The 27,417-nt window shown below is 45.1% G+C and overlaps 1 protein-coding gene across 2 annotated transcripts in view; it reads left to right on the top strand.

Annotated features, from left to right (window-relative positions):
- The window catches only part of GREB1 (growth regulating estrogen receptor binding 1), a 275,504-nt gene that overhangs the window by 189,194 nt on the left and 58,893 nt on the right, over positions 1–27,417 (top strand). For both annotated transcript variants that reach the window (XM_063915401.1, XM_063915399.1), the window contains 2 exons: positions 12,191–12,780; positions 17,226–17,328. In XM_063915401.1, the coding sequence (XP_063771471.1) occupies positions 12,191–12,780; positions 17,226–17,328 (693 nt within the window). The remainder of the gene's footprint in view (positions 1–12,190; positions 12,781–17,225; positions 17,329–27,417) is intronic.

Raw genomic sequence — 27,417 nt, 5'->3', positions numbered from 1 at the left:
TGTAGACGCTTCTATATACAGCTTATCGCGTAAGATAGTCTTACCGGTTCCTGGGGCGGTGTCCTTAAAGGACACAGCTGACCGTAAGTTTGAGACCTCTCTCAAATCTTTATATACGTCGGCTGGGGTGGCCTAGAGACCCACTATTGCTTGTGCGTGGATCACTCGGGCCATTGCTAAATGGTCAGGTAATCTGATTGATGGTTTAGATTCCTTAACCAGGGACGATATTATTTTACTCTTGTAGCATATTGAAGATTCTAACTTTATGGTGGAAGCCTTAAAGGAAGTTGGTTTACCCAACGCACGCACCTCTGCCATGGCGGTGTCGGCACGCAGGTGCTTGTGGCTGCGACAATGGACTGCTGATGCGGAGTCCAGGAAGGGCATGGAAGGCCTACCGTTCACGGGTGAGGCTCTTTTTGGAGAGGAACTGGATAAGTGCATAACCAAGGCTACGGCGGGTAAGTCTACTTATCTTCCTTCTGCAACAACATCAGCTAGGAAAACCTACTCTGCAGTCCTTTCGGACAGCAAAACTTAAAGGCAAATCCAGGGGTTCCTCTACACCCTTCCAGGGTAATAGAGGTAAACCTAGAAAACCCGCAGCTGCAGGTTCTCAGGAACAGACCTCAGGGGCTGTTTCCTCAAAGCTTTCAACATGACGGTGGACCGCACTGCCTGGAAGACAGGCAGGTGGGAGCCCGATTACGTTATTTCAGTCACGTTTGGGCAACTTCTTGCCAGGATCCCTGGGTCAAAGATCTTATCGTATAGGGATACAGACTGGAGTTTCAGGACCTCCCAGATTCTTCAAATCCGGCTTACCAGCTTCTCCAGAAGCAAGTTTGACCTAACAGGCAGCAATTCAAAAACTGGTACAGACTCAGGTCATTGTCCCAGTTCCACTTCAACAACAAAACAAGGGCTATTATTCCAACCTGTTTGTGGTCCCGAAAACCGGACGGTTCGGTGAGGCCCATTCTCAACATCAAATCCCTAAACCCGTATTTGAGGGTGTTCAAGTTCAAGATGGAGTCTCTGAGAGTGGTGATCTCAGGTCTGGAGGAGGAGGAATTCCTGGTGTCTCTGGAAATCAAGGATGCGTACCTTCATATCCCGATTTGGCCACCTCATCAGGCTTATCTACGGTTTTCACTACAGGACTGTCACTACCAGTTCCAGGCACTGCCATTTGGCTTTTCCATGGCTCCAAGGGTGTTCACCAAAGTGATGGCTGAGATGATGTTTCTCCTCTGCAAACAGGGAGTGAACATAATTCCGTACCTGGACGACCTGCTGATAAAGGCACCTTCCAGGGAGAGGTTGTTGGACAACATTGCCCTCTCAACTCGACTACTCCGGCATCATGGGTGGATTCTGAACCTACCAAAATCTCACCTGGAACCAACACGGAGGCTTCCATTCCTGGGGATGATACTGGATACTGAGGCACAGAAGGTATTCCTTCCATTGGAAAAGGCATTGGTAATCCAGTTGATGGTGCGTAATGTTCTAAAACCAGCCCGGATATTGGTGCATATTAGAGATGAGCGCCTGAAATTTTTCGGGTTTTGTGTTTTGGTTTTGGGTTCGGTTCCGCGGCCGTGTTTTGGGTTCGAACGCGTTTTGGCAACACCTCACCGAATTTTTTTTGTCGGATTCGGGTGTGTTTTGGATTCGGGTGTTTTTTTCCAAAAACACTAAAAAACAGCTTAAATCATAGAATTTGGGGGTCATTTTGATCCCAAAGTATTATTAACCTCAAAAACCATAATTTACACTCATTTTCAGTCTATTCTGAATACCTCACACCTCACAATATTATTTTTAGTCCTAAAATTTGCACCGAGGTCGCTGTGTGAGTAAGATAAGCGACCCTAGTGGCCGACACAAACACCGGGCCCATCTAGGAGTGGCACTGCAGTGTCACGCAGGATGTCCCTTCCAAAAAACCCTCCCCAAACAGCACATGACGCAAAGAAAAAAAGAGGCGCAATGAGGTAGCTGTGTGAGTAAGATTAGCGACCCTAGTGGCCGACACAAACACCGGGCCCATCTAGGAGTGGCACTGCAGTGTCACGCAGGATGGCCCTTCCAAAAAACCCTCCCCAAACAGCACATGACGCAAAGAAAAAAAGAGGCGCAATGAGGTAGCTGTGTGAGTAAGATTAGCGACCCTAGTGGCCGACACAAACACCGGGCCCATCTAGGAGTGGCACTGCAGTGTCACGCAGGATGGCCCTTCCAAAAAACCCTCCCCAAACAGCACATGACGCAAAGAAAAAAAGAGGCGCAATGAGGTAGCTGACTGTGTGAGTAAGATTAGCGACCCTAGTGGCCGACACAAACACCGGGCCCATCTAGGAGTGGCACTGCAGTGTCACGCAGGATGTCCCTTCCAAAAAACCCTCCCCAAACAGCACATGACGCAAAGAAAAAAAGAGGCGCAATGAGGTAGCTGTGTGAGTAAGATTAGCGACCCTAGTGGCCGACACAAACACCGGGCCCATCTAGGAGTGGCACTGCAGTGTCACGCAGGATGGCCCTTCCAAAAAACCCTCCCCAAACAGCACATGACGCAAAGAAAAAAAGAGGCGCAATGAGGTAGCTGTGTGAGTAAGATTAGCGACCCTAGTGGCCGACACAAACACCGGGCCCATCTAGGAGTGGCACTGCAGTGTCACGCAGGATGTCCCTTCCAAAAAACCCTCCCCAAACAGCACATGACGCAAAGAAAAAAAGAGGCGCAATGAGGTAGCTGACTGTGTGAGTAAGATTAGCGACCCTAGTGGCCGACACAAACACCGGGCCCATCTAGGAGTGGCACTGCAGTGTCACGCAGGATGTCCCTTCCAAAAAACCCTCCCCAAACAGCACATGACGCAAAGAAAAAAAGAGGCGCAATGAGGTAGCTGACTGTGTGAGTAAGATTAGCGACCCTAGTGGCCGACACAAACACCGGGCCCATCTAGGAGTGGCACTGCAGTGTCACGCAGGATGTCCCTTCCAAAAAACCCTCCCCAATCAGCACATGATGCAAAGAAAAAGAAAAGAAAAAAGAGGTGCAAGATGGAATTGTCCTTGGGCCCTCCCACCCACCCTTATGTTGTATAAACAAAACAGGACATGCACACTTTAACCAACCCATCATTTCAGTGACAGGGTCTGCCACACGACTGTGACTGATATGACGGGTTGGTTTGGACCCCCCCCAAAAAAGAAGCAATTAATCTCTCCTTGCACAAACTGGCTCTACAGAGGCAAGATGTCCACCTCATCTTCACCCTCCGATATATCACCGTGTACATCCCCCTCCTCACAGATTATCAATTCGTCCCCACTGGAATCCACCATCTCAGCTCCCTGTGTACTTTGTGGAGGCAATTGCTGCTGGTCAATGTCTCCGCGGAGGAATTGATTATAATTCATTTTAATGAACATCATCTTCTCCACATTTTCTGGATGTAACCTCGTACGCCGATTGCTGACAAGGTGAGCGGCGGCACTAAACACTCTTTCGGAGTACACACTTGTGGGAGGGCAACTTAGGTAGAATAAAGCCAGTTTGTGCAAGGGCCTCCAAATTGCCTCTTTTTCCTGCCAGTATAAGTACGGACTGTGTGACGTGCCTACTTGGATGCGGTCACTCATATAATCCTCCACCATTCTATCAATGTTGAGAGAATCATATGCAGTGACAGTAGACGACATGTCCGTAATCGTTGTCAGGTCCTTCAGTCCGGACCAGATGTCAGCATCAGCAGTCGCTCCAGACTGCCCTGCATCACCGCCAGCGGGTGGGCTCGGAATTCTGAGCCTTTTCCTCGCACCCCCAGTTGCGGGAGAATGTGAAGGAGGAGATGTTGACAGGTCGCGTTCCGCTTGACTTGACAATTTTGTCACCAGCAGGTCTTTCAACCCCAGCAGACCTGTGTCTGCCGGAAAGAGAGATCCAAGGTAGGCTTTAAATCTAGGATCGAGCACGGTGGCCAAAATGTAGTGCTCTGATTTCAACAGATTGACCACCCGTGAATCCTTGTTAAGCGAATTAAGGGCTGCATCCACAAGTCCCACATGCCTAGCGGAATCGCTCCCTTTTAGCTCCTTCTTCAATGCCTCCAGCTTCTTCTGCAAAAGCCTGATGAGGGGAATGACCTGACTCAGGCTGGCAGTGTCTGAACTGACTTCACGTGTGGCAAGTTCAAAGGGCATCAGAACCTTGCACAACGTTGAAATCATTCTCCACTGCACTTGAGACAGGTGCATTCCACCTACTATATCGTGCTCAATTGTATAGGCTTGAATGGCCTTTTGCTGCTCCTCCAACCTCTGAAGCATATAGAGGGTTGAATTCCACCTCGTTACCACTTCTTGCTTCAGATGATGGCAGGGCAGGTTCAGTAGTTTTTGGTGGTGCTCCAGTCTTCTGTACGTGGTGCCTGTACGCCGAAAGTGTCCCGCAATTTTTCTGGACACCGACAGCATCTCTTGCACGCCCCTGTGGTTTTTTAAAAAATTCTGCACCACCAAATTCAAGGTATGTGCAAAACATGGGACGTGCTGGAATTTGCCCATATTTAATGCACACACAATATTGCTGGCGTTGTCCGATGCCACAAATCCACAGGAGAGTCCAATTGGGGTAAGCCATTCCGCGATGATCTTCCTCAGTTGCCGTAAGAGGTTTTCAGCTGTGTGCGTATTCTGGAAAGCGGTGATACAAAGCGTAGCCTGCCTAGGAAAGAGTTGGCGTTTGCGAGATGCTGCTACTGGTGCCGCCGCTGCTGTTCTTGCGGCGGGAGTCCATACATCTACCCAGTGGGCTGTCACAGTCATATAGTCCTGACCCTGCCCTGCTCCACTTGTCCACATGTCCGTGGTTAAGTGGACATTGGGTACAACTGCATTTTTTAGGACACTGGTGAGTCTTTTTCTGACGTCCGTGTACATTCTCGGTATCGCCTGCCTAGAGAAGTGGAACCTAAATGGTATTTGGTAACGGGGGCACACTGCCTCAATAAATTGTCTAGTTCCCTGTGAACTAACGGCGGATACCGGACGCACGTCTAACACCAACATAGTTGTCAAGGACTCAGTTATCCGCTTTGCAGTAGGATGACTGCTGTGATATTTCATCTTCCTCGCAAAGGACTGTTGAACAGTCAATTGCTTACTGGAAGTAGTACAAGTGGGCTTACGACTTCCCCTCTGGGATGACCATCGACTCCCAGCGGCAACAACAGCAGCGCCAGCAGCAGTAGGCGTTACACGCAAGGATGCATCGGAGGAATCCCAGGCAGGAGAGGACTCGTCAGAATTGCCAGTGACATGGCCTGCAGGACTATTGGCATTCCTGGGGAAGGAGGAAATTGACACTGAGGGAGTTGGTGGGGTGGTTTGCGTGAGCTTGGTTACAAGAGGAAGGGATTTACTGGTCAGTGGACTGCTTCCGCTGTCACCCAAAGTTTTTGAACTTGTCACTGACTTATTATGAATGCGCTGCAGGTGACGTATAAGGGAGGATGTTCCGAGGTGGTTAACGTCCTTACCCCTACTTATTACAGCTTGACAAAGGGAACACACGGCTTGACACCTGTTGTCCGCATTTCTGGTGAAATACCTCCACACCGAAGAGCTGATTTTTTTGGTATTTTCACCTGGCATGTCAACGGCCATATTCCTCCCACGGACAACAGGTGTCTCCCCGGGTGCCTGACTTAAACAAACCACCTCACCATCAGAATCCTCCTGGTCAATTTCCTCCCCAGCGCCAGCAACACCCATATCCTCCTCATCCTGGTGTACTTCAACACTGACATCTTCAATCTGACTATCAGGAACTGGACTGCGGGTGCTCCTTCCAGCACTTGCAGGGGGCGTGCAAATGGTGGAAGGCGCATGCTCTTCACGTCCAGTGTTGGGAAGGTCAGGCATCGCAACCGACACAATTGGACTCTCCTTGTGGATTTGGGATTTCAAAGAACGCACAGTTCTTTGCGGTGCTTTTGCCAGCTTGAGTCTTTTCAGTTTTCTAGCGAGAGGCTGAGTGCTTCCATCCTCATGTGAAGCTGAACCACTAGCCATGAACATAGGCCAGGGCCTCAGCCGTTCCTTGCCACTCCGTGTGGTAAATGGCATATTGGCAAGTTTACGCTTCTCCTCCGACAATTTTATTTTAGGTTTTGGAGTCCTTTTTTTACTGATATTTGGTGTTTTGGTTTTGACATGCTCTGTACTATGCCATTGGGCATCGGCCTTGGCAGACGACGTTGCTGGCATTTCATCGTCTCGGCCATGACTAGTGGCAGCAGCTTCAGCACGAGGTGGAAGTGGATCTTGATCTTTCCCTAATTTTGGAACCTCAACATTTTTGTTCTCCATATTTTAATAGGCACAACTAAAAGGCACCTCAGGTAAACAATGGAGATGGATGGATTGGATACTAGTATACAATTATGGACGGGCTGCCGAGTGCCGACACAGAGGTAGCCACAGCCGTGAACTACCGCACTGTACTGTGTCTGCTGCTAATATATAGACTGGTTGATAAAGAGATAGTATACTCGTAACTAGTATGTATGTATAAAGAAAAAAAAAAAACCACGGTTAGGTGGTATATACAATTATGGACGGGCTGCCGAGTGCCGACACAGAGGTAGCCACAGCCGTGAACTACTGTACTGTGTCTGCTGCTAATATATAGACTGGTTGATAAAGAGATAGTATACTCGTAACTAGTATGTATGTATAAAGAAAGAAAAAAAAACCACGGTTAGGTGGTATATACAATTATGGACGGGCTGCCGAGTGCCGACACAGAGGTAGCCACAGCCGTGAACTACCGCACTGTACTGTGTCTGCTGCTAATATATAGACTGGTTGATAAAGAGATAGTATACTCGTAACTAGTATGTATGTATAAAGAAAGAAAAAAAAACCACGGTTAGGTGGTATATACAATTATGGACGGGCTGCCGAGTGCCGACACAGAGGTAGCCACAGCCGTGAACTACCGCACTGTACTGTGTCTGCTGCTAATATATAGACTGGTTGATAAAGAGATAGTATACTCGTAACTAGTATGTATGTATAAAGAAAGAAAAAAAAACCACGGTTAGGTGGTATATACAATTATGGACGGGCTGCCGAGTGCCGACACAGAGGTAGCCACAGCCGTGAACTACCGCACTGTACTGTGTCTGCTGCTAATATATAGACTGGTTGATAAAGAGATAGTATACTCGTAACTAGTATGTATGTATAAAGAAAGAAAAAAAACCACGGTTAGGTGGTATATACAATTATGGACGGGCTGCCGAGTGCCGACACAGAGGTAGCCACAGCCGTGAACTACCGCACTGTACTGTGTCTGCTGCTAATATATAGACTGGTTGATAAAGAGATAGTATACTCGTAACTAGTATGTATGTATAAAGAAAGAAAAAAAAACCACGGTTAGGTCACTGGTATATACAATTATGGACGGGCTGCCGAGTGCCGACACAGAGGTAGCCACAGCCGTGAACTACCGCACTGTACTGTGTCTGTTGCTAATATAGACTGGTTGATAAAGAGATAGTATACTACTAATATTATATACTGGTGGTCAGGTCACTGGTCACTAGTCACACTGGCAGTGGCACTCCTGCAGCAAAAGTGTGCACTGTTTAATTTTAATATAATATTATGTACTCCTGGCTCCTGCTATAACCTATAACTGGCACTGCAGTAGTGCTCCCCAGTCTCCCCCACAATTATAAGCTGTGTGAGCTGAGCAGTCAGACAGATATATAATATATATAGATGATGCAGCACACTGGCCTGAGCCTGAGCAGTGCACACAGATATGGTATGTGACTGACTGAGTCACTGTGTGTATCGCTTTTTTCAGGCAGAGAACGGATATATTAAATAAACTGCACTGTGTGTCTGGTGGTCACTCACTATATAATATATTATGTACTCCTGGCTCCTGCTATAACCTATAACTGGCACTGCAGTAGTGCTCCCCAGTCTCCCCCACAATTATAAGCTGTGTGAGCTGAGCAGTCAGACAGATATATATAATATTATATATAGATAATAGATGATGCAGCACACTGGCCTGAGCCTGAGCAGTGCACACAGATATGGTATGTGACTGAGTCACTGTGTGCTGTGTATCGCTTTTTTCAGGCAGAGAACGGATTATATTATGTACTCCTGGCTCCTGCTATAACCTATAACTGGCACTGCAGTAGTGCTCCCCAGTCTCCCCCACAATTATAAGCTGTGTGAGCTGAGCAGTCAGACAGATATATATAATATTATATATAGATAATAGATGATGCAGCACACTGGCCTGAGCCTGAGCAGTGCACACAGATATGGTATGTGACTGAGTCACTGTGTGCTGTGTATCGCTTTTTTCAGGCAGAGAACGGATTATAAATAAAAGTGGTGGTCACTGGTCACTATCAGCAAAACTCTGCACTGTACACTACTGAGTACTCCTAATGCTCCCCAAAATTAGTAAATCAAGTGTCTCTCTAATCTATTCTAATTCTAAACGGAGAGGACGCCAGCCACGTCCTCTCCCTATCAATCTCAATGCACGTGTGAAAATGGCGGCGACGCGCGGCTCCTTATATAGAATCCGAGTCTCGCGATAGAATCCGAGCCTCGCGAGAATCCGACAGCGTCATGATGACGTTCGGGCACGCTCGGGTTAACCGAGCAAGGCGGGAAGATCCGAGTCGCTCGGACCCGTGAAAAAAAACATGAAGTTCTGGCGGGTTCGGATTCAGAGAAACCGAACCCGCTCATCTCTAGTGCATATATGCATTCGCCTTCTGGGGAAGATGGTCGCCTCTTACGAGGCTATGCAGTACGGAAGATTTCATGCAAGGCCCTTCCAGCTGGATCTGTTGGACAAATGGCCGGATCGCATCTTCACATGCACCAGGGGATATGTCTGTCGCCAAAAGCCAGGATTTCTCTTCTGTGGTGGCTTCAGACTTCTCACCTGACCGAGGGTCGAAGGTTCGGGATTCAAAATTGGATTCTGCTTACTACAGACGCAAGCCTCAGAGGTTGGGGAGCAGTCTCCCAGGGGGAACAGTTCCAAGAAAAATGGTCAAGTCAGGAAACCATTCTTCCGATCAACGTTCTAGAGCTAAGGGCCATATACAACGCCCTTCTACAGGCATCACATCTTCTTCAAGATCATGCCATTCAAGTTTAGTCGGACAATGTGACGGCAGTAACATACATAAACAGACAGGGCGGAACGAAGAGCAGAGCGGCAATGTCAGAGGTAACAAGAATTCTCCTCTGGGCAGAAAGACACGCGGTGGCGCTGTCGGCAATCTTCATTCTGGGAGTAGACAACTGGGAAGCGGACTTCCTCAGCAGACACGACCTCCACCCAGGAGAGTGGGGCCTTCACCCGCAGGTGTTTGAGTCCTTAACACGTCGGTGGGGAATTCCACAGATAGACATGATGGCCTCTCGTCTCAACAAGAAGCTAAAGCGGTATTGTTCCAGGTCAAGGGACCCACAAGCAGTGGCGGTGGATGCTCTGGTGACTCCATGGGTTTACCAGATGGTTTACATGTTTCCACCTCTTCCATTGATCCCAAGAATTCTCAAAAGAATAAAAAGGGAAAAGGTTCAAGCAATGCTCATTGCTCCAGATTGTCCGAGAAGGGCCTGGTACGCGGATCTACTGGGGTTGGTCCTGGAGGACCCGTGGCCTCTACCTCTGCGAGAGGATCTTTTGAAGCAGGGGCCGTTCGTCTATCAAGACTTACCGTGGCTACATTTGACGGCATAGAAGTTGAGCATCAGATTTTAGCCCGGAAAGGCATTCCGAACAAGGTTATTCCAACCCTGATCCAGACTAGGAAAGGGGTAACGTCTAAACATTACTACCGTATTTGGAAAAAGTATGTCTCGTGGTGTGAAAACAGGAAATTTCCTGCAGTGGAATTTCAACTGGGACGTTTTCTCCTTTTTCTACAGTCAGGTGTGTATGTGGGCCTACGTTTGGTCTCCTTGAAAGTCCAGATTTCGGCCTTGTCCATTTTCTTCCAGAAACAATTGGCTTCCCTTCCTGAGGTTCAGACATCCTTGAAGGGTGTTCTGCACATCCAGCCGCCCTTTGTGCCTCCCACGGCACCTTGGGATCTTAACGTGGTATTGCATTTTCTGCAATCGGACTGGTTTGAACCTTTACAGGTGGTGGACCTTAAGTTTCTTACGTGGAAGACTGTTACACTGTTGGCCTTGGCTTCAGCAAGGCGTGTGTCCGAACTCGGGGCGTTGTCTCACAAGAGCCCCTATTTGATTTTTCATGAGGATAGAGCTAAACTCAGAACGCGTCAGCAATTTCTTCCTAAGGTGGTGTCTGCGTTTCATATCAACCAACCTATTGTGATTCCGGTGTTTACTGACACCTCTGCTACCTTTAAATCCCTGGATGTGGTAAGGGCTTTGAGGATCAACATAAGGAGGACGGCTCGTCACAGATCTGACTCGCTGTTTGTTCTCTATGATCCCAAGAAAATTGGGTGTCCTGCTTCAAAGCAGTCTATCGCTCGCTGGATCAGACTTACTATCCAGCAGGCTTATTCATCGGCAGTGTTGCCGGTTCCGAAAGTACAGGCCCACTCTCCTAGGTCTGTGAGTTCTTCCTGGGCGGCTGCCTGGGGTGTCTCGGCTTTACAACTCTGCAGAGCGGTTACTTGGTCGGGATCGAACACGTTTGCTAAGTTCTACAAGTATGATACTTTGGCCGCTGAGGACCTTCAGTTTGGTCAATCAGTACTGCAAGAACCTCAGCACTCTCCCACCCGGTTTGGGAGCTTTGGTACATCCCCATGGTACTAATGTGGACCCCAGTAGAGTCTAGGACGTAAGAGAAAATAGGATTTTAATTACCTACCGGTAAATCCTTTTCTCGTGGTCCGTAGAGGTTACTGGGTGCCCGCCCGGTGCTTTGTTTTTCTGCACTGTTACCTGGTTAAGTATTATTGTTGGTTCAGCCGTTGCTGTTCCTGTTCGAGTTTGGTTAGCATGGCTTTCCTCTTGTTTGTGTGTGCTGGTTTGAATCTCTCCACTGTTCAGTTTAATCCTTCTCTCGAAGTATGTCCGTCTCCTCGGGCACAGTTTCTAGACTGAGTCTGGTGGGAGGGGCATAGAGGGAGGAGCCAGCCCACACTATTGATTTTTTAGAGTGACCATGGCTCCTAGTGGACCCGTCTATACCCATGGTACTAATGTGGACCCCAGTATCCTCTACGGACTACGAGAAAAGGATTTACCGGTAAGTAATTAAAATCCTATTTTCTGCTTGAAAGCTCATTTGAACGGAGCAATGCGGTGGTGAAATTGCCTAGAAGTGTACGACTACGGGTGTATAGTCACTTTAGCACCCCACTTGTAGCAAGCGAGACCGCTTGTCGGGATCCCGGTGGTCACAATACCAACGCCGGAATCCAGCCAGGTGGTGAAGTGGCGCCGCTGGAATACCAGTGCCACAGGCTTTTATCCCTCTATGGGTGTCCTCGACACCCATAGAGGTAGAATATAATTTATAGCGAGTGAAGCTGGCACACTGGTGACAGGGATCACACTATTGGGATCATGCGCCGGTAAAACATACGTATTCCGCAGCAGTCATACGGGGTTTCATTCTCAGTACATCAGTACATACAATTCATAATCCGTCCTCTTTATCTCTTTGAAACTGCTGGGAATATTCTGTCTGCCCTATCTCTGTTCTAAGATTGTGCCTATTCTGTAAAACTTCTTTTAAGATTCTATTTTTTTGGAAAGGCTTGTGACTGACCTGACGCTGCAATCATTGATTGCAGTGGGGGATGGGATTTGTAGCTTAAATTAAGATTTTTGTTTCATTATTGAGTTCTACTTATACAGTAAAACTTGTCCTTTTAAGTCATTAGTTTATTGCAAACTACCCAGATATATTGCTTGCATTTCCATATTTTTCATCCCTCTAATGCCGGTGGCTATTAATGCACATGCAATGAAGGAGACAGACCGAATAGACCTTAATGGAGTTAACATTTTAGAAATCTCCACTTTGGCTCCAGGGAAAATCTAATTTACGTACAGTTCACTTGTTTTCCATTTCTATCTTGTTTGACTGTGTCTCCAATAAATTTGTTTGTACTTAATTTGATAGGATCGGCTGCCGGCAGCGAATCATCATATTCAGCAATGGTGGAGGACACAGTAAAACCGACTCAACAATCAGGAGTTTCCAACAGTGAAGACTGTGTCGTTACAACGGAAAGGCTGAGACTATCGCCGGATAAGAACACCACGAAACCTCCTGTAGTCATATGTGAACCACCTGACAGTAACATCTCCAATCTGACTGTAAAGAACAATCTAAGCTCAGTATCCACGACCTCTTCTACTACATCTTCCTGCTTTCACAGTGGGGTGAGCTTGCAGATCTCACAGTGTGCTATGGCTAAGACTTATAAACAGCCACCTGTTGTGTTTCTTCCTAAACTGGTGTATGACATTATTACCTCCACTGACAGCAGTGGGCTGTCTAAGTCATCATCCTTCCTACCCTATTGTGATGTTTCTTGGGCCAGTTCCTTTCGCCCGCTGCTGAGCAAGGTTATGACTTGCACCGAACAGTCCCTCTATTACCGCCAATGGACGGTGCCAAAACCAAGCCACATGGACTACTGCAATGTTAATGAAGGCAGAATGGATACCTTCCATCCGAGAAGATTACTACTCAGTGGGCCACCACAGGTACGTAACTAGAGCTGGCAACTGCATCTTTGTTATGTTAAACAATGTTTTAAAGCGTATGGGAAAGAGGGTGGAACTGCAGATAGAGGTTGTTTAGGGTCCAGGCACAAGTGGCAACTGACGCTACCCTCGTTCTCACTGTTTGCCACCTATAACAGCTGGTGGACTTATTGAGATGCAGAAGGGGTCTGGTGGCAGGTCAGGTCATTTCTCATCCTCTCTTGCAACTATCTATGATGGAGCTAAAAAACGGAAGTACAGGGAATGGAAACCAGGGTTGGTGGTGGGGTGGGGGGGGGGGGGCATTTAAAAAAAAATATTGTTTTTTTCTTGTTTATACCAGTTTTTTCTTTGCCTTAATATTTCAATAAACTTTTTAAAATTATCTTATTATATTAATATGGTTTGCCACAAAAGATTTTCTATGTATTAGAAACCTTGATCAAGGATGTTTTAATGCTTTTTAACATTAATAATCCAAAGTTATTAGGCTTTAATTTGATTTATTTTACATTTTTCAATAAAACCATTTTTTTTACAACGTATTATTCCTATTACATCTGAATGTATGTTGCTAGACTATTAATACATACAAAGTACACTCAGATAGATTCCATTGAAAATAAGAACAAATTAATGTTAAGCATTAGTCATACTTATTACTTATTATAATTAAATATTTCTGAATGGTAATACAAAATGGAAAATGCAAAAGCACTTTTCAGAGAAACACAGACACACACGCACACACACACGGAGGAGTTAAGCATTAGCACTGGGCATGCCGCTGGCATTAAATATTTTGAATAAAAATATTATTTAGTATAATAGGCTTCTTTTAAGAAGTCACGGCACGGTGCCTGCAGTCACAGCAAAACAAAACAAAAAACAGTGGTTTTCAAATTTTCTTGAACCGTGGTGCACTAGAGTATCAGCATTTTTTTCACGGTACCACCAGGCCAATAATTTTATATTGATACATTTGGAAAAAATATAAAATTAAGTAAATTGTGCTTACTTGTCATGCTTAGGTTCAGTTATGTGGTGGGATACAGAGTTGCGCTTCTGATTGGTCCTGGACCACCAACCCGAGGCATCCCTGCAAGAGCCTTGTGGCACCCCAGGGTACCTAGTCACACAGTTTGGGACCCACTGGTTTAAACCATCATACATGGATACACATAAATGCCAGCAGTAGTCTAGTTATTCTCTTACCTAGTGCTGCATGACCACTCTCCATCATAGATATCTCCAGTGGACCAGCCTCCACTCTCCATCATAGATATCTCCAGCCTCCACTCTCCATCAAAGATATCTGTATCCTCCACTCTCCATCATAGATATCTCCAGCCTCCACTCTCCATCAAAGATATCTGCATCCTCCACTCTCCATCATAGATATATCCAGCCTCCATTCTCCATCATACATGTCTCTAGTCTCCACTCTCCATCATACATATGTCCAGCCCCCTCTCCATTAAACATATCTCCAGCCTCCACTCTCCATCAAACTTATCCCCAGCCTGTACTTTCCATCAAACATATATCCAGCCTCCACTCTCCATCATACATATCTCCAGCCTCTACTTTCCATTTTATGTATCTCTAGCCTCCTCTCTCTATCAAACATATCTACAGCCTCCACTCTCCATCAAACTTATCTCCAGCCTGTACTTTCCATCAAACATATATCCAGCCTCCAGTCTCCATCATACATATCTCCAGCCTCTACTTTCCATTTTATGTATCTCCAGCATCCGCTCTCCATCAAACATATCTCTAGCTTCTTCTTTCCGTAAAATATATCTCAGCCTTCACTCTCCATCAAACATATCTCACACTCTCCATCACACGTACATCCAACCTCCACTCTTCATCATACATACATATCTCCAGCCTCTGCTCCCCATTTCACATATCTCCAGCCTGCACTTTCCAGATGCATCTTAAAATCTGTTTTGGTGATATCGTGTGATTTGTGCAAAAACTAATAGGACTGTGGAGCAACATGGTGTTACTGGGAAGGAGCTGATGTTTGATGATTTAAGGCGTTGGGTAGAGTGTGGGTGTCCAGTTCTATGTAGTAGGTAGATCGGTGCACCGAAGTTTGCAGAGTAATGTAAAAAAAAGATTTTATTTTGTAGATTTAGATTATAAAACCCCCCATAAATTACAGAAAATTTAGCAGAAACTGCGCATTTTGGCTGGAATTATTACCACAGCTGCAGTGCGCAATGCGGGACTCCGGAAAGGTAAGTATTAAAACATGGGTGCAATTTGTGACTGGAGCCAGGGGCCTTTGTGCACCGCACCCATCGCACCCATTATAGAAGCGCCAATGTATAAAATATGTAAAGCCTTCCCTTCACTGGTATCCCTTCTCACTACTGTTTTAATTACCTAACCCCCCCCCCCCCCCCCCCCCACTCAGATTGCAGACAGCCTACATGCACCCTTGGCGTGGGTGTCTCAGTGGTTAAGGATTTTATACATATACTTAGCAATGTATTATTATTATGCTGGGAGTAGGGAAATGTTTTGTCTCTCTAATAATATGTTTAGGTTTCTACAGATTATACCTTTTGCTTAATTTATCTTTACAAATGTTAACATCCTTCCTCTACATATGTCTGCAGTCACACCGGTCTGATTACTAATATCTATAGTCTCTTGCATTGCTTACTGGAAGAACCACATGTATTTGTGTTAATGATATGCATCCAAATCATCTCTTTACCCACTGTAGAAAGAAAATCAATATACAGTAGGAAACCACTAGTACACCCAATGTCTTGAGCTCTGTTTTCTTATCTGTTTCTAATTTAATACTGTCTGAGGGCTGTGGGATAATAACATCTTCTATTTAGGACATGCACACAAATCAATCCCTAATAATGCTTAGTAGCCAGGTTATAATCTGATAAAATAGTGGGGCAGATGTATTAACCTGGAGAAAGCATAAGGAAGTGATAAACCAGTGATATGTGCAAGGTGAGAAAGGCACCAGCCAATCAGAGCCTAACTGTTAATTTACATATTGGAGCTGATTAGCTGGTGCCTTTATCACCTTGCACATATCACTGGTTTATCACTTCCTTATGCCTTCTCCAGGTTATTACATCTGCCCCATTGTTTGGATACCCTTTAATCCAGGCATGTCCAAACTGCGGCCCTCCAGCTGTTGAGAAACTACACATCCCAGCATGCCCTGACACAGCTTTAGCATTCACTGATAGCAAAACTGTGTTAGGGCATCCTGGGATATGTAGTTTCACAACAGCTGGAGGGCCGCAGTTTGGACATGCCTGCTTTAATCTATCCTATTTTTTTATTATACAGTAGGTCAAGCATTTATTAGCCACTTCCAGAAACTGGTGGCACGTACATACTGTATACTGGCAGCAGCCAGGTGTAGATCTCTGTAAGATGGAGAGAGATGGCACCTCATTCCTGGGCCCGTCTGCACGGGTGGATAAAACATGTACGATATGTGGAGTTGATAATGGCATTTTATATATTCCAATTGGGATTACTACAAAGTAGAATTCAGTCATGTTTTTCACAGTGCTTCTCCTATTTGCTGTGGGCAATATAAATTTTTTGCACTTTTGTCAATTGTTGTGTTCTGATTTGTAGTGCCATATATGAAAACCATTAAATAAAAGTAATACAAATGCAATAATAATAATAATAATAATAATAATAATAATAATAATATTATTATTACAGGTTGAGTATCCCATATCCACATATTCCGAAATACGGAATATTCCGAAATACGGACTTTTTTGAGTGAGAGTGAGATAGTGAAACCTTTGTTTTTTGATGGCTCAATGTACACAAACTTTGTTTAATACACAAAGTTATTAAAAATATTGTATTAAATGACCTTCAGGCTGTGTGTATAAGGTGTATATGAAACATAAATGAATTGTGTGAATGTACACACACTTTGTTTAATGCACAAAGTTATAAAAAATATTGGCTAAAATTACCTTCAGGCTGTGTGTATAAGGTGTATATGTAACATAAATGCATTCTGTGCTTAGACTTGGGTCCCATCACCATGATATCTCATTGTGGTATGCAATTATTCCAAAATACGGAAAAATCCGATATCCAAAATACCTCTGGTCCCAAGCATTTTGGATAAGGGAGACTCAACCTGTATTATTATTATTATTATTATTATTATTATAATGAGAGGATTAGATTGGTAATGAATTCTGAGATGTATAGAAATTGGAAAAATCCCACAGAACAAATTTCCGCCTGGTTTTCTAATGAATTTAGTACATAACATGGTTCATTAGTTCCTACTAAACCACTGAAAGATAAATTGTTGTGTTGTTATGCTATTGTGTTATTTTCTTTTCTTGTACCATTGTAGTACCATCAGCCAACCATGGAGCACAATGTTGATTCACTATTGATTGCTCTTCTAGGTGGGGAAAACAGGAGCCTATCTCCAGTTCCTTAGTGTCTTGTCCAGAATGCTAATCCGGCTGACCGAGGTGGACGTGTACGACGAGGAGGAGATTAATATCAGTGAGTTGTTTTTCACTGTTGCATACAAGTAATTATTTGTCTGCAGAATGTAGAACTGTTATTGGTTGTGATCTAGCGGGTCGGTCTACTGGGCAACCTAGAACTCGCCGCACAGTACTGTAGATACATTCTCATTCCAGTATCTAATCATATCCATATAACGCACACATGACATGAATTAATAAATAAATAAATAAATACATGAAATAGCTAATAAAAATGTATCTTTATATTTGGGGTAGTGATGTGTGAGATCATTACAGTACGTATTGGATTCTCTTTCATTTATTTCAACATTGTTCTACAAACCCCATTGTAGAATATTCTTCTGCATGTGTCAGTGTAGCACAGTACTTACCAATTGTGCGACCGTTCTGTTGTTGGCCTCAAAATCTCAATATTCAACAATACATGGGGAATATGTATCTTATGCAGACAGCAGACTTTATAGTGTGACATATGTAGACATTCGTCAATGGCAGGCAGGCTAGCTAAGGTCAGACGTCCGCTCAATGGCAGGCAGTCTAGCTGAGGTCAGACTTCTGCTCAATGTCAGGCAGGCTAGCTGAGGTCAGACTTCTGCTCAATGGCAGGCAGGCTAGCTGAGGTCAGACTTCCGGTCAATGGCAGGCAGGCTAGCTGAGGTCAGACTTCCGCTCAATGGCAGGCAGTCTAGCTGAGGTCAGACTTCTGCTCAATGGCAGGCAGGCTAGCTGAGGTCAGACCTCTGCTCAATGGCAGGCAGGCTAGCTGAGGTCAGACTTCTGCTCAATGGCAGGCAGGCTAGCTGAGGTCAGACTTCTTCTCAATGGCAGGCAGGCTAGCTGAGGTCAGACATCTGCTCAATGACAGGCAGGCTAGCTGAGGTCAGACTTCTGCTCAATGGCAGGCAGGCTAGCTGTGGTCAGAATTCCTCTCAATTGCAGGCAGGCTAGCTGAGGTCGTACTACTGCTCAATGGCAGGGAGGCTAGCTGAGGTCAGACTTCTGCTCAATGGCAGGCAGGCTAGCTGAGGTCAGACTTCCGGTCAATGACAGGCAGTCTAGCTGAGGTCAGACTTCCGGTCAATGGCAGGCAGTCTAGCCGAGGTCAGACTTCTGCTCAATCACAGACAGGCTAGCTGAGGTCGGACATCTGCTCAATGACAGGCAGGCTAGCTGAGGTCAGACTTCTGCTCAATGGCAGTCAGGCTAGCTGAGGTCAGACTTCCTCTCAATTGCAGGCAGGCTAGCTGAGGTCAGACTATTGATCAATGGCAGGCAGGCTAGCTGAGGTCAGACTTCTGCTCAATGGCAGGCAGGCTAGCTGAGGTCAGACTTCTACTCAATGGCAGGCAGGCTAGCTGAGGTCAGACTTCTGCTCAATGTCAGGCAGGCTAGCTGAGGTCAGACTTCTGCTCAATGGCAGGCAAGCTAGCAGGCAGGCTAGCTGAGGTCAGACTTCTGCTTAATGATAGGCAGGCTAGCTGAGGTCGGACATCTGCTCAATGACAGGCAGGCTAGCTGAGGTCAGACTTCTGCTCAATGGCAGTCAGGCTAGCTGAGGTCAGACTTCCTCTCAATTGCAGGCAGGCTAGCTGAGGTCAGACTATTGATCAATGGCAGGCAGGCTAGCTGAGGTCAGACTTCTGCTCAATGGCAGGCAGGCTAGCTGAGGTCAGACTTCTACTCAATGGCAGGCAGGCTAGCTGAGGTCAGACTTCTGCTCAATGTCAGGCAGGCTAGCTGAGCTCAGACTTCTGCTCAATGGCAGGCAAGCTAGCAGGCAGGCTAGCTGAGGTCAGACTTCTGCTTAATGATAGGCAGGCTAGCTGAGGTCGGACATCTGCTCAATGACAGGCAGGCTAGCTGAGGTCAGACTTCTGCTCAATGGCAGGCAGGCTAGCTGAGGTCAGACTTCCGGTCAATGGCAGGCAGGCTAGCTGAGGTCAGACTTCTGCTCAATGGCAGGCAGGCTAGCTGAGGTCAGACTTCTGCTCAATGGCAGGCAGGCTAGCTGAGGTCAGACTTCTGCTCAGTGACAGACAGGCTAGCTGAGGTCAGACTTCCGGTCAATGGCAGGCAGGCTAGCAGAGGTCATACTTCTGCTCAATGGCAAGCAGGCTAGCTGAGGCCAGACTTCGGTCAATACAGGCAGGCTAGCTGAGGTCAGACTTCTACTCAATGGCAGGCAGGCTAGCTGAGGTCGGACATCTGCTCAATGACAGGCAGGCTAGCTGAGGTCAATCATCCGCCCATTGGTATTCTGAGTTCAGACTTCTGATCAATGATAGACAGGCTAGCTGAGAAAAGAGCAACATCTTATTCTACTTAAAAAAAAATCTTGTTGGTCATGTGACATGGAGGATGAGAGCAGAAGTGTTTTGTGCTAGGTTCATTGTTCAGTCCCCATAGAAAATTGAAATTTTCAGTCTCCCATTGAAAGAAATGGCACTCCACAGAAATCCCAAGGCAGTTGCCTAGCCGGAGATGTGCGTCCAGCAGCAGGAACGGGTGCCAGGCTGGAGTCAGTAATGGGAGGGGCTGCAGAGTAGGAGTGTGCTAATGAGAAGCACAGATGCTCAGTAGTTGGGCTCTCTGTGGTGGTGGTTTGCCAGAAATGATTTCAATACAATCTATGCTGTCCATGATTCTCTTGGTCTTAGCTACTTTATAGAAACTTCAGGACTGAGCAAGATGTGGTAGAACACTGGCTCATGTCCCTGGAAGATTCTTCTGGAGTGGTGACAGCTGGTTGAGTACCTGAAAAAAGACGGGACCAGTATTTATCCAATCTGGGTAAACAAACAGTGCTTCAACTCCCACTCACACCATAATATTGACATTTCTTATCTATACAGACACTTTGTTCAATTTGGCTCACAAAAAGGACCAATAAAATTTCTGGTTTCTTAAACTGGATTTTTCTGTAGACAGATAGAATAGAAGGGCCCATAAAGAGGTGGCGAGGCTTATCAGCAATAAAAATATCCAGTATAACATGTTTACAGCTTCAACAGAAAGCTGAATCTTGGATACTCCTCAGACTGCCCTGTAACTGGCTTTTGGAACTTCCAACTGATACCTGCTGTAAGGAACAACATAGAAATAATCTATACTATACAATTCCAGGTCAATTATATTCACTTATCATTGTCTATAATGTACGAGGGATATCCCGTAAGTAAGGTAACAAGACCTCTCAAGTGTGTAGTGTTTGATTCTAATTTCGTGCTAGGCCAGAGCAGGTAGACCACTGCTTCCCATCACAGCCATTAGACTGCGCCTCATATCAATAATCCAGGATTATTGTTTGCAACCTTGAATCAGGAGGTAGCACCCAGGAGCAGTGATTATTATGGAATAATTATATTATCCACATACATATAATCATACTGGTATTCCCATGCCATTTATTTCACATATTATATTAAAAAAAAAACAGTTTTTTTTCTCTGACGCAGTTTATTCCCCTTTTATTTGAATCTGCTCCTCATATCATACTGTCCCAACATCAGTTGTAAGATGGTGGGGCTGGTGGAAACATGGTCACACATTAAGGTGCGTAGTGTGATCAGGTTTCTACATGCAAAGGGCACATCAGCAGCTAAAATTCATTGCTAACTTGTTGAGGTGTACGGTGATAACGTCATGTCACGGTAAAAGGTTTGGGTCACTTCCTGTGGTGTATGTGCTTGTCCATACGGATCACTGCTCATCTTGAATGTCTGTCTTGACGTTATCAAAAGCAGTGCACCAAACCCAGGGCACCTCAATGTTTGACCATGTTTCCGCCAGCCCAGCCAACTTACACCTGATGTTGGGACAGTATGACTGATATGAGAGGAAGACTGAGAACGACTGTATCTATCTAACTTGCAGCAACCCATCAGGGAAGTGGGTTTGCCAGTGCCTGATGTATACTTATATTGCATAGTAGCACATAGACAATTCATAGGGGCATGATGGGTGGTGGATGTGTCCCATCCAGGACACATGCTTGATAATGCCTGTTGCAGGTCCGTCCATCAAATATTTTAGATATTTTCCCCTGACCACCCCATGTTCTACTTACAACCACTCTACCATGCGTGGGCATACTGCTGTACAATTTGACCCAGGTCTTGACTCATACACCCTTTTGGCATTATGATAATTTAAGAGAATATTAATTCCTGGTGGGAGTAAGTTTGTTGAAAGTGTAGGGGGTACATAACATTTGAGATCTTTTGACAAATAAGATGTTTCCCTCTTTTCAGGAACTCCAACAAAAATATGAGCTACCCCATGAGTGGTTTTACACATACTTACAATTGAGACATGCTGCCTTCACCAAGTGGGACCATGGAGGACCGGATTTGGCTATATCCCCGGCCGAATTCAGCAGGACCTTGTCCGAAGCTGATTGCTAGAGTTTACCGGATGCCTTGCCCAATATGGGCAGCATCCCTGCTTCTTTGGTGCCTGGAGGCAAGATGTGGGAAACATCTCTGAGGAACAGTAGAGGGAAGTTTTGAGGCTTCCAAGATGGGTTTCCATAAACACCCAGGACAGAAATAATCACCCAGTACAGATTTAACCAAACTCACCTCCAGTACAGAAACTCTTTTGAAAAGTGGTGTATACCTCGCTCCCCTAGTGGCGCATGTGGTGGCGGTATTTAGGAGAGTGACAAGAGACTCGACAATATGCCCAAAATGTCAGAAGGATGAGGGCACTTTTTTACATTGTATAGATGTCTGCTATGATACTATCCAATTCTGGTGCCATGTTATTAATACCAAGTATTTCAATGATGTGCTAAAAATGGATGTATCATGGGAACCTCAAATCTGTGTACTGAGGATGGCGCAGTCAGATCTATGGCTAATACCAGGGATCTTATTTATTGCAATGGAAAACATTACTATGGGGCAGATTACTCAGCCTAGGAGAGAGATAAAGTATTAACCAATCAGCACCTAACTGCCACTTTTAAACACATACTGTGACATGGCAGTTAGGAGCTAATTGGCTGGAACTTTATCTCTCTCCACTTTATCACTCTCCAAGATTTAGCACATATATCTCTGGTGCAAAGAATCACCTACACTGGGATAGATAGATAGATAGATAGATAGATAGATAGATAGATAGATAGATATGTGGTCATGAGATAATTCTCCATGGATGATACAGGGGTAGTGAGTTTGTGCCATGTAGTTCGGAGATTAACCCTCTCAGGTAACACTTTAAAGATGATCAGGCAATTAGTTTGATGGTTACTTTAATATGGTCCAGGGTATTTGATGATGATACCTATATGTGCATATGAAATGTAATGTTATTACACTGGTTTTGGACCTATTAACTATTGTTTATGTATCCTTGAGTTAACATCTAATATCTTTACTACATGGCAAGAAGAAGAAATAATGTTATACTGCTAACTCGGGCAGCTGTCATAAAGCAGGCCTCATACGTTTTACTTTAGTAGCAAAATATTGTTTTTAACATTAAATGGGTTTATTGTAACTGCATGTCCCGCAGTTTAAATGTCGATGAAATCATTTTAGTCAAATCATGTCAACATCTGATATTTATAGATGACATTTATTATACTATTCTATTAAATATGGGTTATATATGAGATTCCATAATGATGTAATATACTGACTGTGTTTTTTTGTTATTGGTGGAGATCATTTGCTCAAATTGTTCTTTTAATAATGATGTGTGTGCTAAGTACAGCAATTCCTAATTAGTGTCACGATCTGATTGGTGGAAGTGGATTTAAATGCTAAACATTATGCCTCTGTTGAAGTGTGTTTGTGGAGAAACGCGTCAACATAATTGTTAGATTTTTATTACTCCCCTGGATTGCTGTTCTATCAGTTTCTATACAAGATTTTATATATCTGACACATTTAGCATATGCTGGTAAAGATGTGCACTAGCTGGAAATGATTTAAACACAAGTGACCTGAATGGGATCTGGTAGTATCTTGGCGGTCGGGATCCTGGCATTTGAAATACAGATACCGGAATCCCAACACTGCTCAGAATGCTAGCGCAAGCATCCCGACTAGGATCAGAATACCGGCGAGGAATCCTGACCACTGGGACCCTGAACGGGCCGCTGGAGAGAAGTAAACCAAGTGTGTGTGTGTGTGTGTGTGTGTGTGTGTGTGTGTGTGTGGGGGGGGGGGGGGGGTTAGGTTTAGGCTTATTAGGGTTAGGCTGCAGGGGGGGAGAGGGTTGGGTTTAGGCTGCGGGAAGGGCAGTGGGGGTTGGGTGTAGGCACCAACGGGGAGGGTTGGGGGGCGAGGGTTAGCTTTAGACTGTGGGAATGGAGGGTTAGGGGACCATCAGGATGCCGCGGTCGGTATTCTGACCACCGCCACTTCAAACCCAACCCATCATTTGGATAGCGACAGTAACTTCACCAGTGAGATATTGTGGTTTGTAACAAAGAGGTGTTTTACAGCTGGGAACAATATTTATACAGCTTCAAGCCTGTATTTTCATGTAGTCATGTGGGACATACTGGGTGGAATTCAATTGTTTGAAAAGTCGGTTTGGTGTCTGTTTTTTCCTATCTAATAGACAGGATAAAACAGACACCCAACTGACTTTTCAAACAATTGAATACCCACCATTATGTTCTTAATTGGAAGACTACAATCATTATGATGTAATGTAACACTTTTATTGCCAGTTATATAGGCAAATATATCAGTGATGGTTAAATTGTGTCAAGCTATGGTGTGTGAATTTACATACAGCAGGTCTTGGTACTGATGGCTGTTATTTTAAAGATTCTATTATTTAATGAATAAATTATGTAATTTTTATTAAATGTATTATTTTTTATATTCAATATTATTTAAGTCACATGTCTCAATTTCTTTACTTGTAAGAAGTTGTGCTGTATAACAGATGTACAAGTTGTTTACCCTGTTTTATGTATGTTCATAAATGTCTGAATGTGCTGATTATATTGATTATTTAGATTGTTTTTTTCTGAGTATAATAAATGGTTGTTTTTTTTATATTTTCCTATTATTTTTGTTTTTATCCCTGTATATTACAATTAAAATTGGCTTGATTCTGGAGTGTCTGAACATATTTTTAAAGTGGCAATAATTTAAAAGGCAAAAATGGGTTTTATATTATTATTATTATTATTATTAGCGCTTTAAAACTACAGGCAGACTAGGATCACACCCAAATTACATAACCTGAGGAATACTAATCATGAAATAAGATTCCTCCGACTCCTTCACCTGTCTTTATTATATGTAGAACACACAGGATTGAAGATTATAGATGTCTCAGAAGTTTTAGGGCTCAACCAGGTTTGTATTAGAATTATGATCATATACAGAAGGCACTTATAACTGATACTTGTTGTGATCAATGATGGGATATTTCCCCCCGCCCCCCAACCTAAAACTACATAAGGCAGCAATGCAATCCTTAATAAAACAAGCACTGTATAGAGATCAGTGGCAGAATGTGTTCCGTATAAATGTGACTGGTTCAGGTATCAGTATAGAGGGTTAGGTTTAGGCTGCGGGAAGGGGGGTGGGGGTTAAGTGTTGGCACCATCAGGGAGGTTTTGGAGAGGAAGGGGTGTGGGGGTTAGGTGTAGGCACCATAGGGGAGGGTTGTGTGTGTGTGTGTGGGGGGGGGGGGGGGTACTTCACACATCATAGGGTCTTTCTCCGGCCAGGAATTTGGAGATCTACGTCCACTTTCTCCTGCATTATAGATTCTGAAGATCCTGATTATAGAGATCTATTGGTAGCTGACATGTCAAATGTAAAAGTAGAAATGAATACTGTATATATAAAAACGAGCATGAAAACGGTCCCTGATTCCCTGAGCTCATCTACCCTACAAATATGTTTGCTCAAGAAATAAAAAATAGGATTTTAATTACCTACCAGTAATCCTTTTCTCGTAGTCCGTAGAGGATGCTGGGGTCCATATTGGTACCATGGGGTATAGACGGGTCCACTAGGAGCCACTGGCACTTTAACAGTTTGAGAGTGTGGGCTGGCTCCTCCCTCTATGCCCCTCCTACCAGACTCAGTATAGGAACTGTGCCCGAGGAGACGGACAACTTCGAGAGAAGGAGTTTACACAGATAGTGGCGAGATTCACACCAGCTCACACATACAAGGCAAACCAAGCTAACCAGCTTGAAAACTCAGCAACGGCTGAACAAGGTCACTTAACCAAGTAACAAAACAGTACTTAACCAAGAACAAAGCAGTACTGAACAAAGCAACCACTGCAGGATCACGAAGCGCTGGGCGGGTGTCCAGCATCCTCTACAGACTACGAGAAAAGGATTTACAAGTAGGTAATTAAAATCCTATTTTCTCTTACGTCCTAGAGGATGCGGGGGTCCATATTAGTACCATGGGGGTGTACCAAAGCTCCCAGAACGGGAGGGAGAGCGCGGAGGCTCCTGCAGAACTGATTGACAAAACTTCAGGTCCTCAGAGGCCAAAGTATCGAACTTGTAAAACTTAGCAAACGTGTTCGACCCAGACTAAGTAGCCGCTCGGCAAAGCTGTACAGCTGAGACACCCCGGGCAGCCGCCCAGGAAGAACCCACCTTACGAGTAGAGTGGGCCTTAACAGATGTAGTACATGGCAATCCTGCCATAGAATACGCATGCTGAATAGTGAACCTGATCCAGCGAGAGATAGTCTGCTTAGAAGCAGGACACCCAAGTTTCTTGGGATCATACAGGACAAACAAAGAGTCCAATTTTCTGTGACGAGCAGTCCTCTTCACATAGATTTTCAGAGCCCTTTCAACATCCAAGGACTTTGATGAAATTGAGGAGTCAGTAGCAACTGGCAACACAATAGGTTGGTTGATATGAAATGCCGACACAACCTTCGGAAGGAACTGCTGACGTGTCCGGAGCTCAGCTCTATCTTCATGGAAGACCAAGTAGGGGCTCTTACAAGACAAAGCCAACAACTCCGACACATGTCTAGCAGAAGTTAAGGCCAACAAAGTAACAGCCTTCCACGTGAGAAACTTGACCTCAACCTCTGGTAGAGGTTCGAACCAATCCGACTGGAGGAACTTTAACACCACGTTAAGATCCCAGGGTGCCGTAGGTGGCACAAAGGGAGGCTGGATGTGCAGAACCCCTTTCAAAAAAAGTCTGAACTTCAGGGAGGGAAGCCAACTGTTTCTGGACCTTTACGGATCCCAACCGCAGGCCCATATCCACACCTGCTTGCAGGAAGAGGAGAAAACGTCCCTGTTGAAACTCCACCGTAGGAAACTTCTTGGACTCACACCAAGATACATACTTTTTCCAAATGCGATGGTAATGTTTAGACGTTACTCCTTTCCTAGCCTGTATCAGGGTAGGAATAACCTTGTTCGGAATGCCCTTCCGAGCTAAGATCTGGCGTTCAACCTCCATGCCGTCAAACGTAGCCCCGGTAAGTCTTGATAAGCGAACGGCCCCTGCTGCACCAGGTCCTCCCGAAGAGGAAGAGGCCTCGGCTTTTCCAGCAGTAGATCCAGAAGATCTGCGAACCAAGCCCTTCTTGGCCAGTCCGGAGCAATGAGGATTGCATATACTCTTGTCCTCCTTATGAGCTTTAGAACTCTTGGAATTAGTGGAAGTGGAGGAAATACGTACACCGACTGGAACACCCACGGAGTTACCAGGGCGTCCACAGCCACTGCCTGCGGGTCTCTTGACCTGGAGCAATACCTCCAAAGGTTTTTTGTTGAGGCAGGAGGCTATCATGTCTATTTGAGGAACCCCCCAAAGATTTGTCACCTCCGTGAACACCTCTGGATGGAGACCCCACTCATGAATGGAGATCGTGTCTGCTGAGGAAGTCCGCTTCCCAGTTGTCCACTCCCGCAATGAAGATTGCTGACAGCGCCACCGCGTGCTTTTCCGCCCAGAGGATGATTTTTGTTACCTCTGACATTGCAGCTCTGCTCTTCGTTCCGCCTTGTTGGTTTATGTAGGCCACTGTCGTTACATTGTCCGACTGAACTTGAATGGCCTGATCTTCCAGAAGATGTGCCACTCGCAGAAGACCGTTGAGTCGTGAGAGCAATGGACTGCAACAGCTT

The sequence above is a fragment of the Pseudophryne corroboree genome, chromosome 4 (assembly GCF_028390025.1).
Source record: "Pseudophryne corroboree isolate aPseCor3 chromosome 4, aPseCor3.hap2, whole genome shotgun sequence".
NCBI lineage: Eukaryota > Metazoa > Chordata > Amphibia > Anura > Myobatrachidae > Pseudophryne > Pseudophryne corroboree.
Note: the sequence above shows the minus strand (reverse complement) of the source record. Positions and strands in the feature narration are given on the sequence as shown.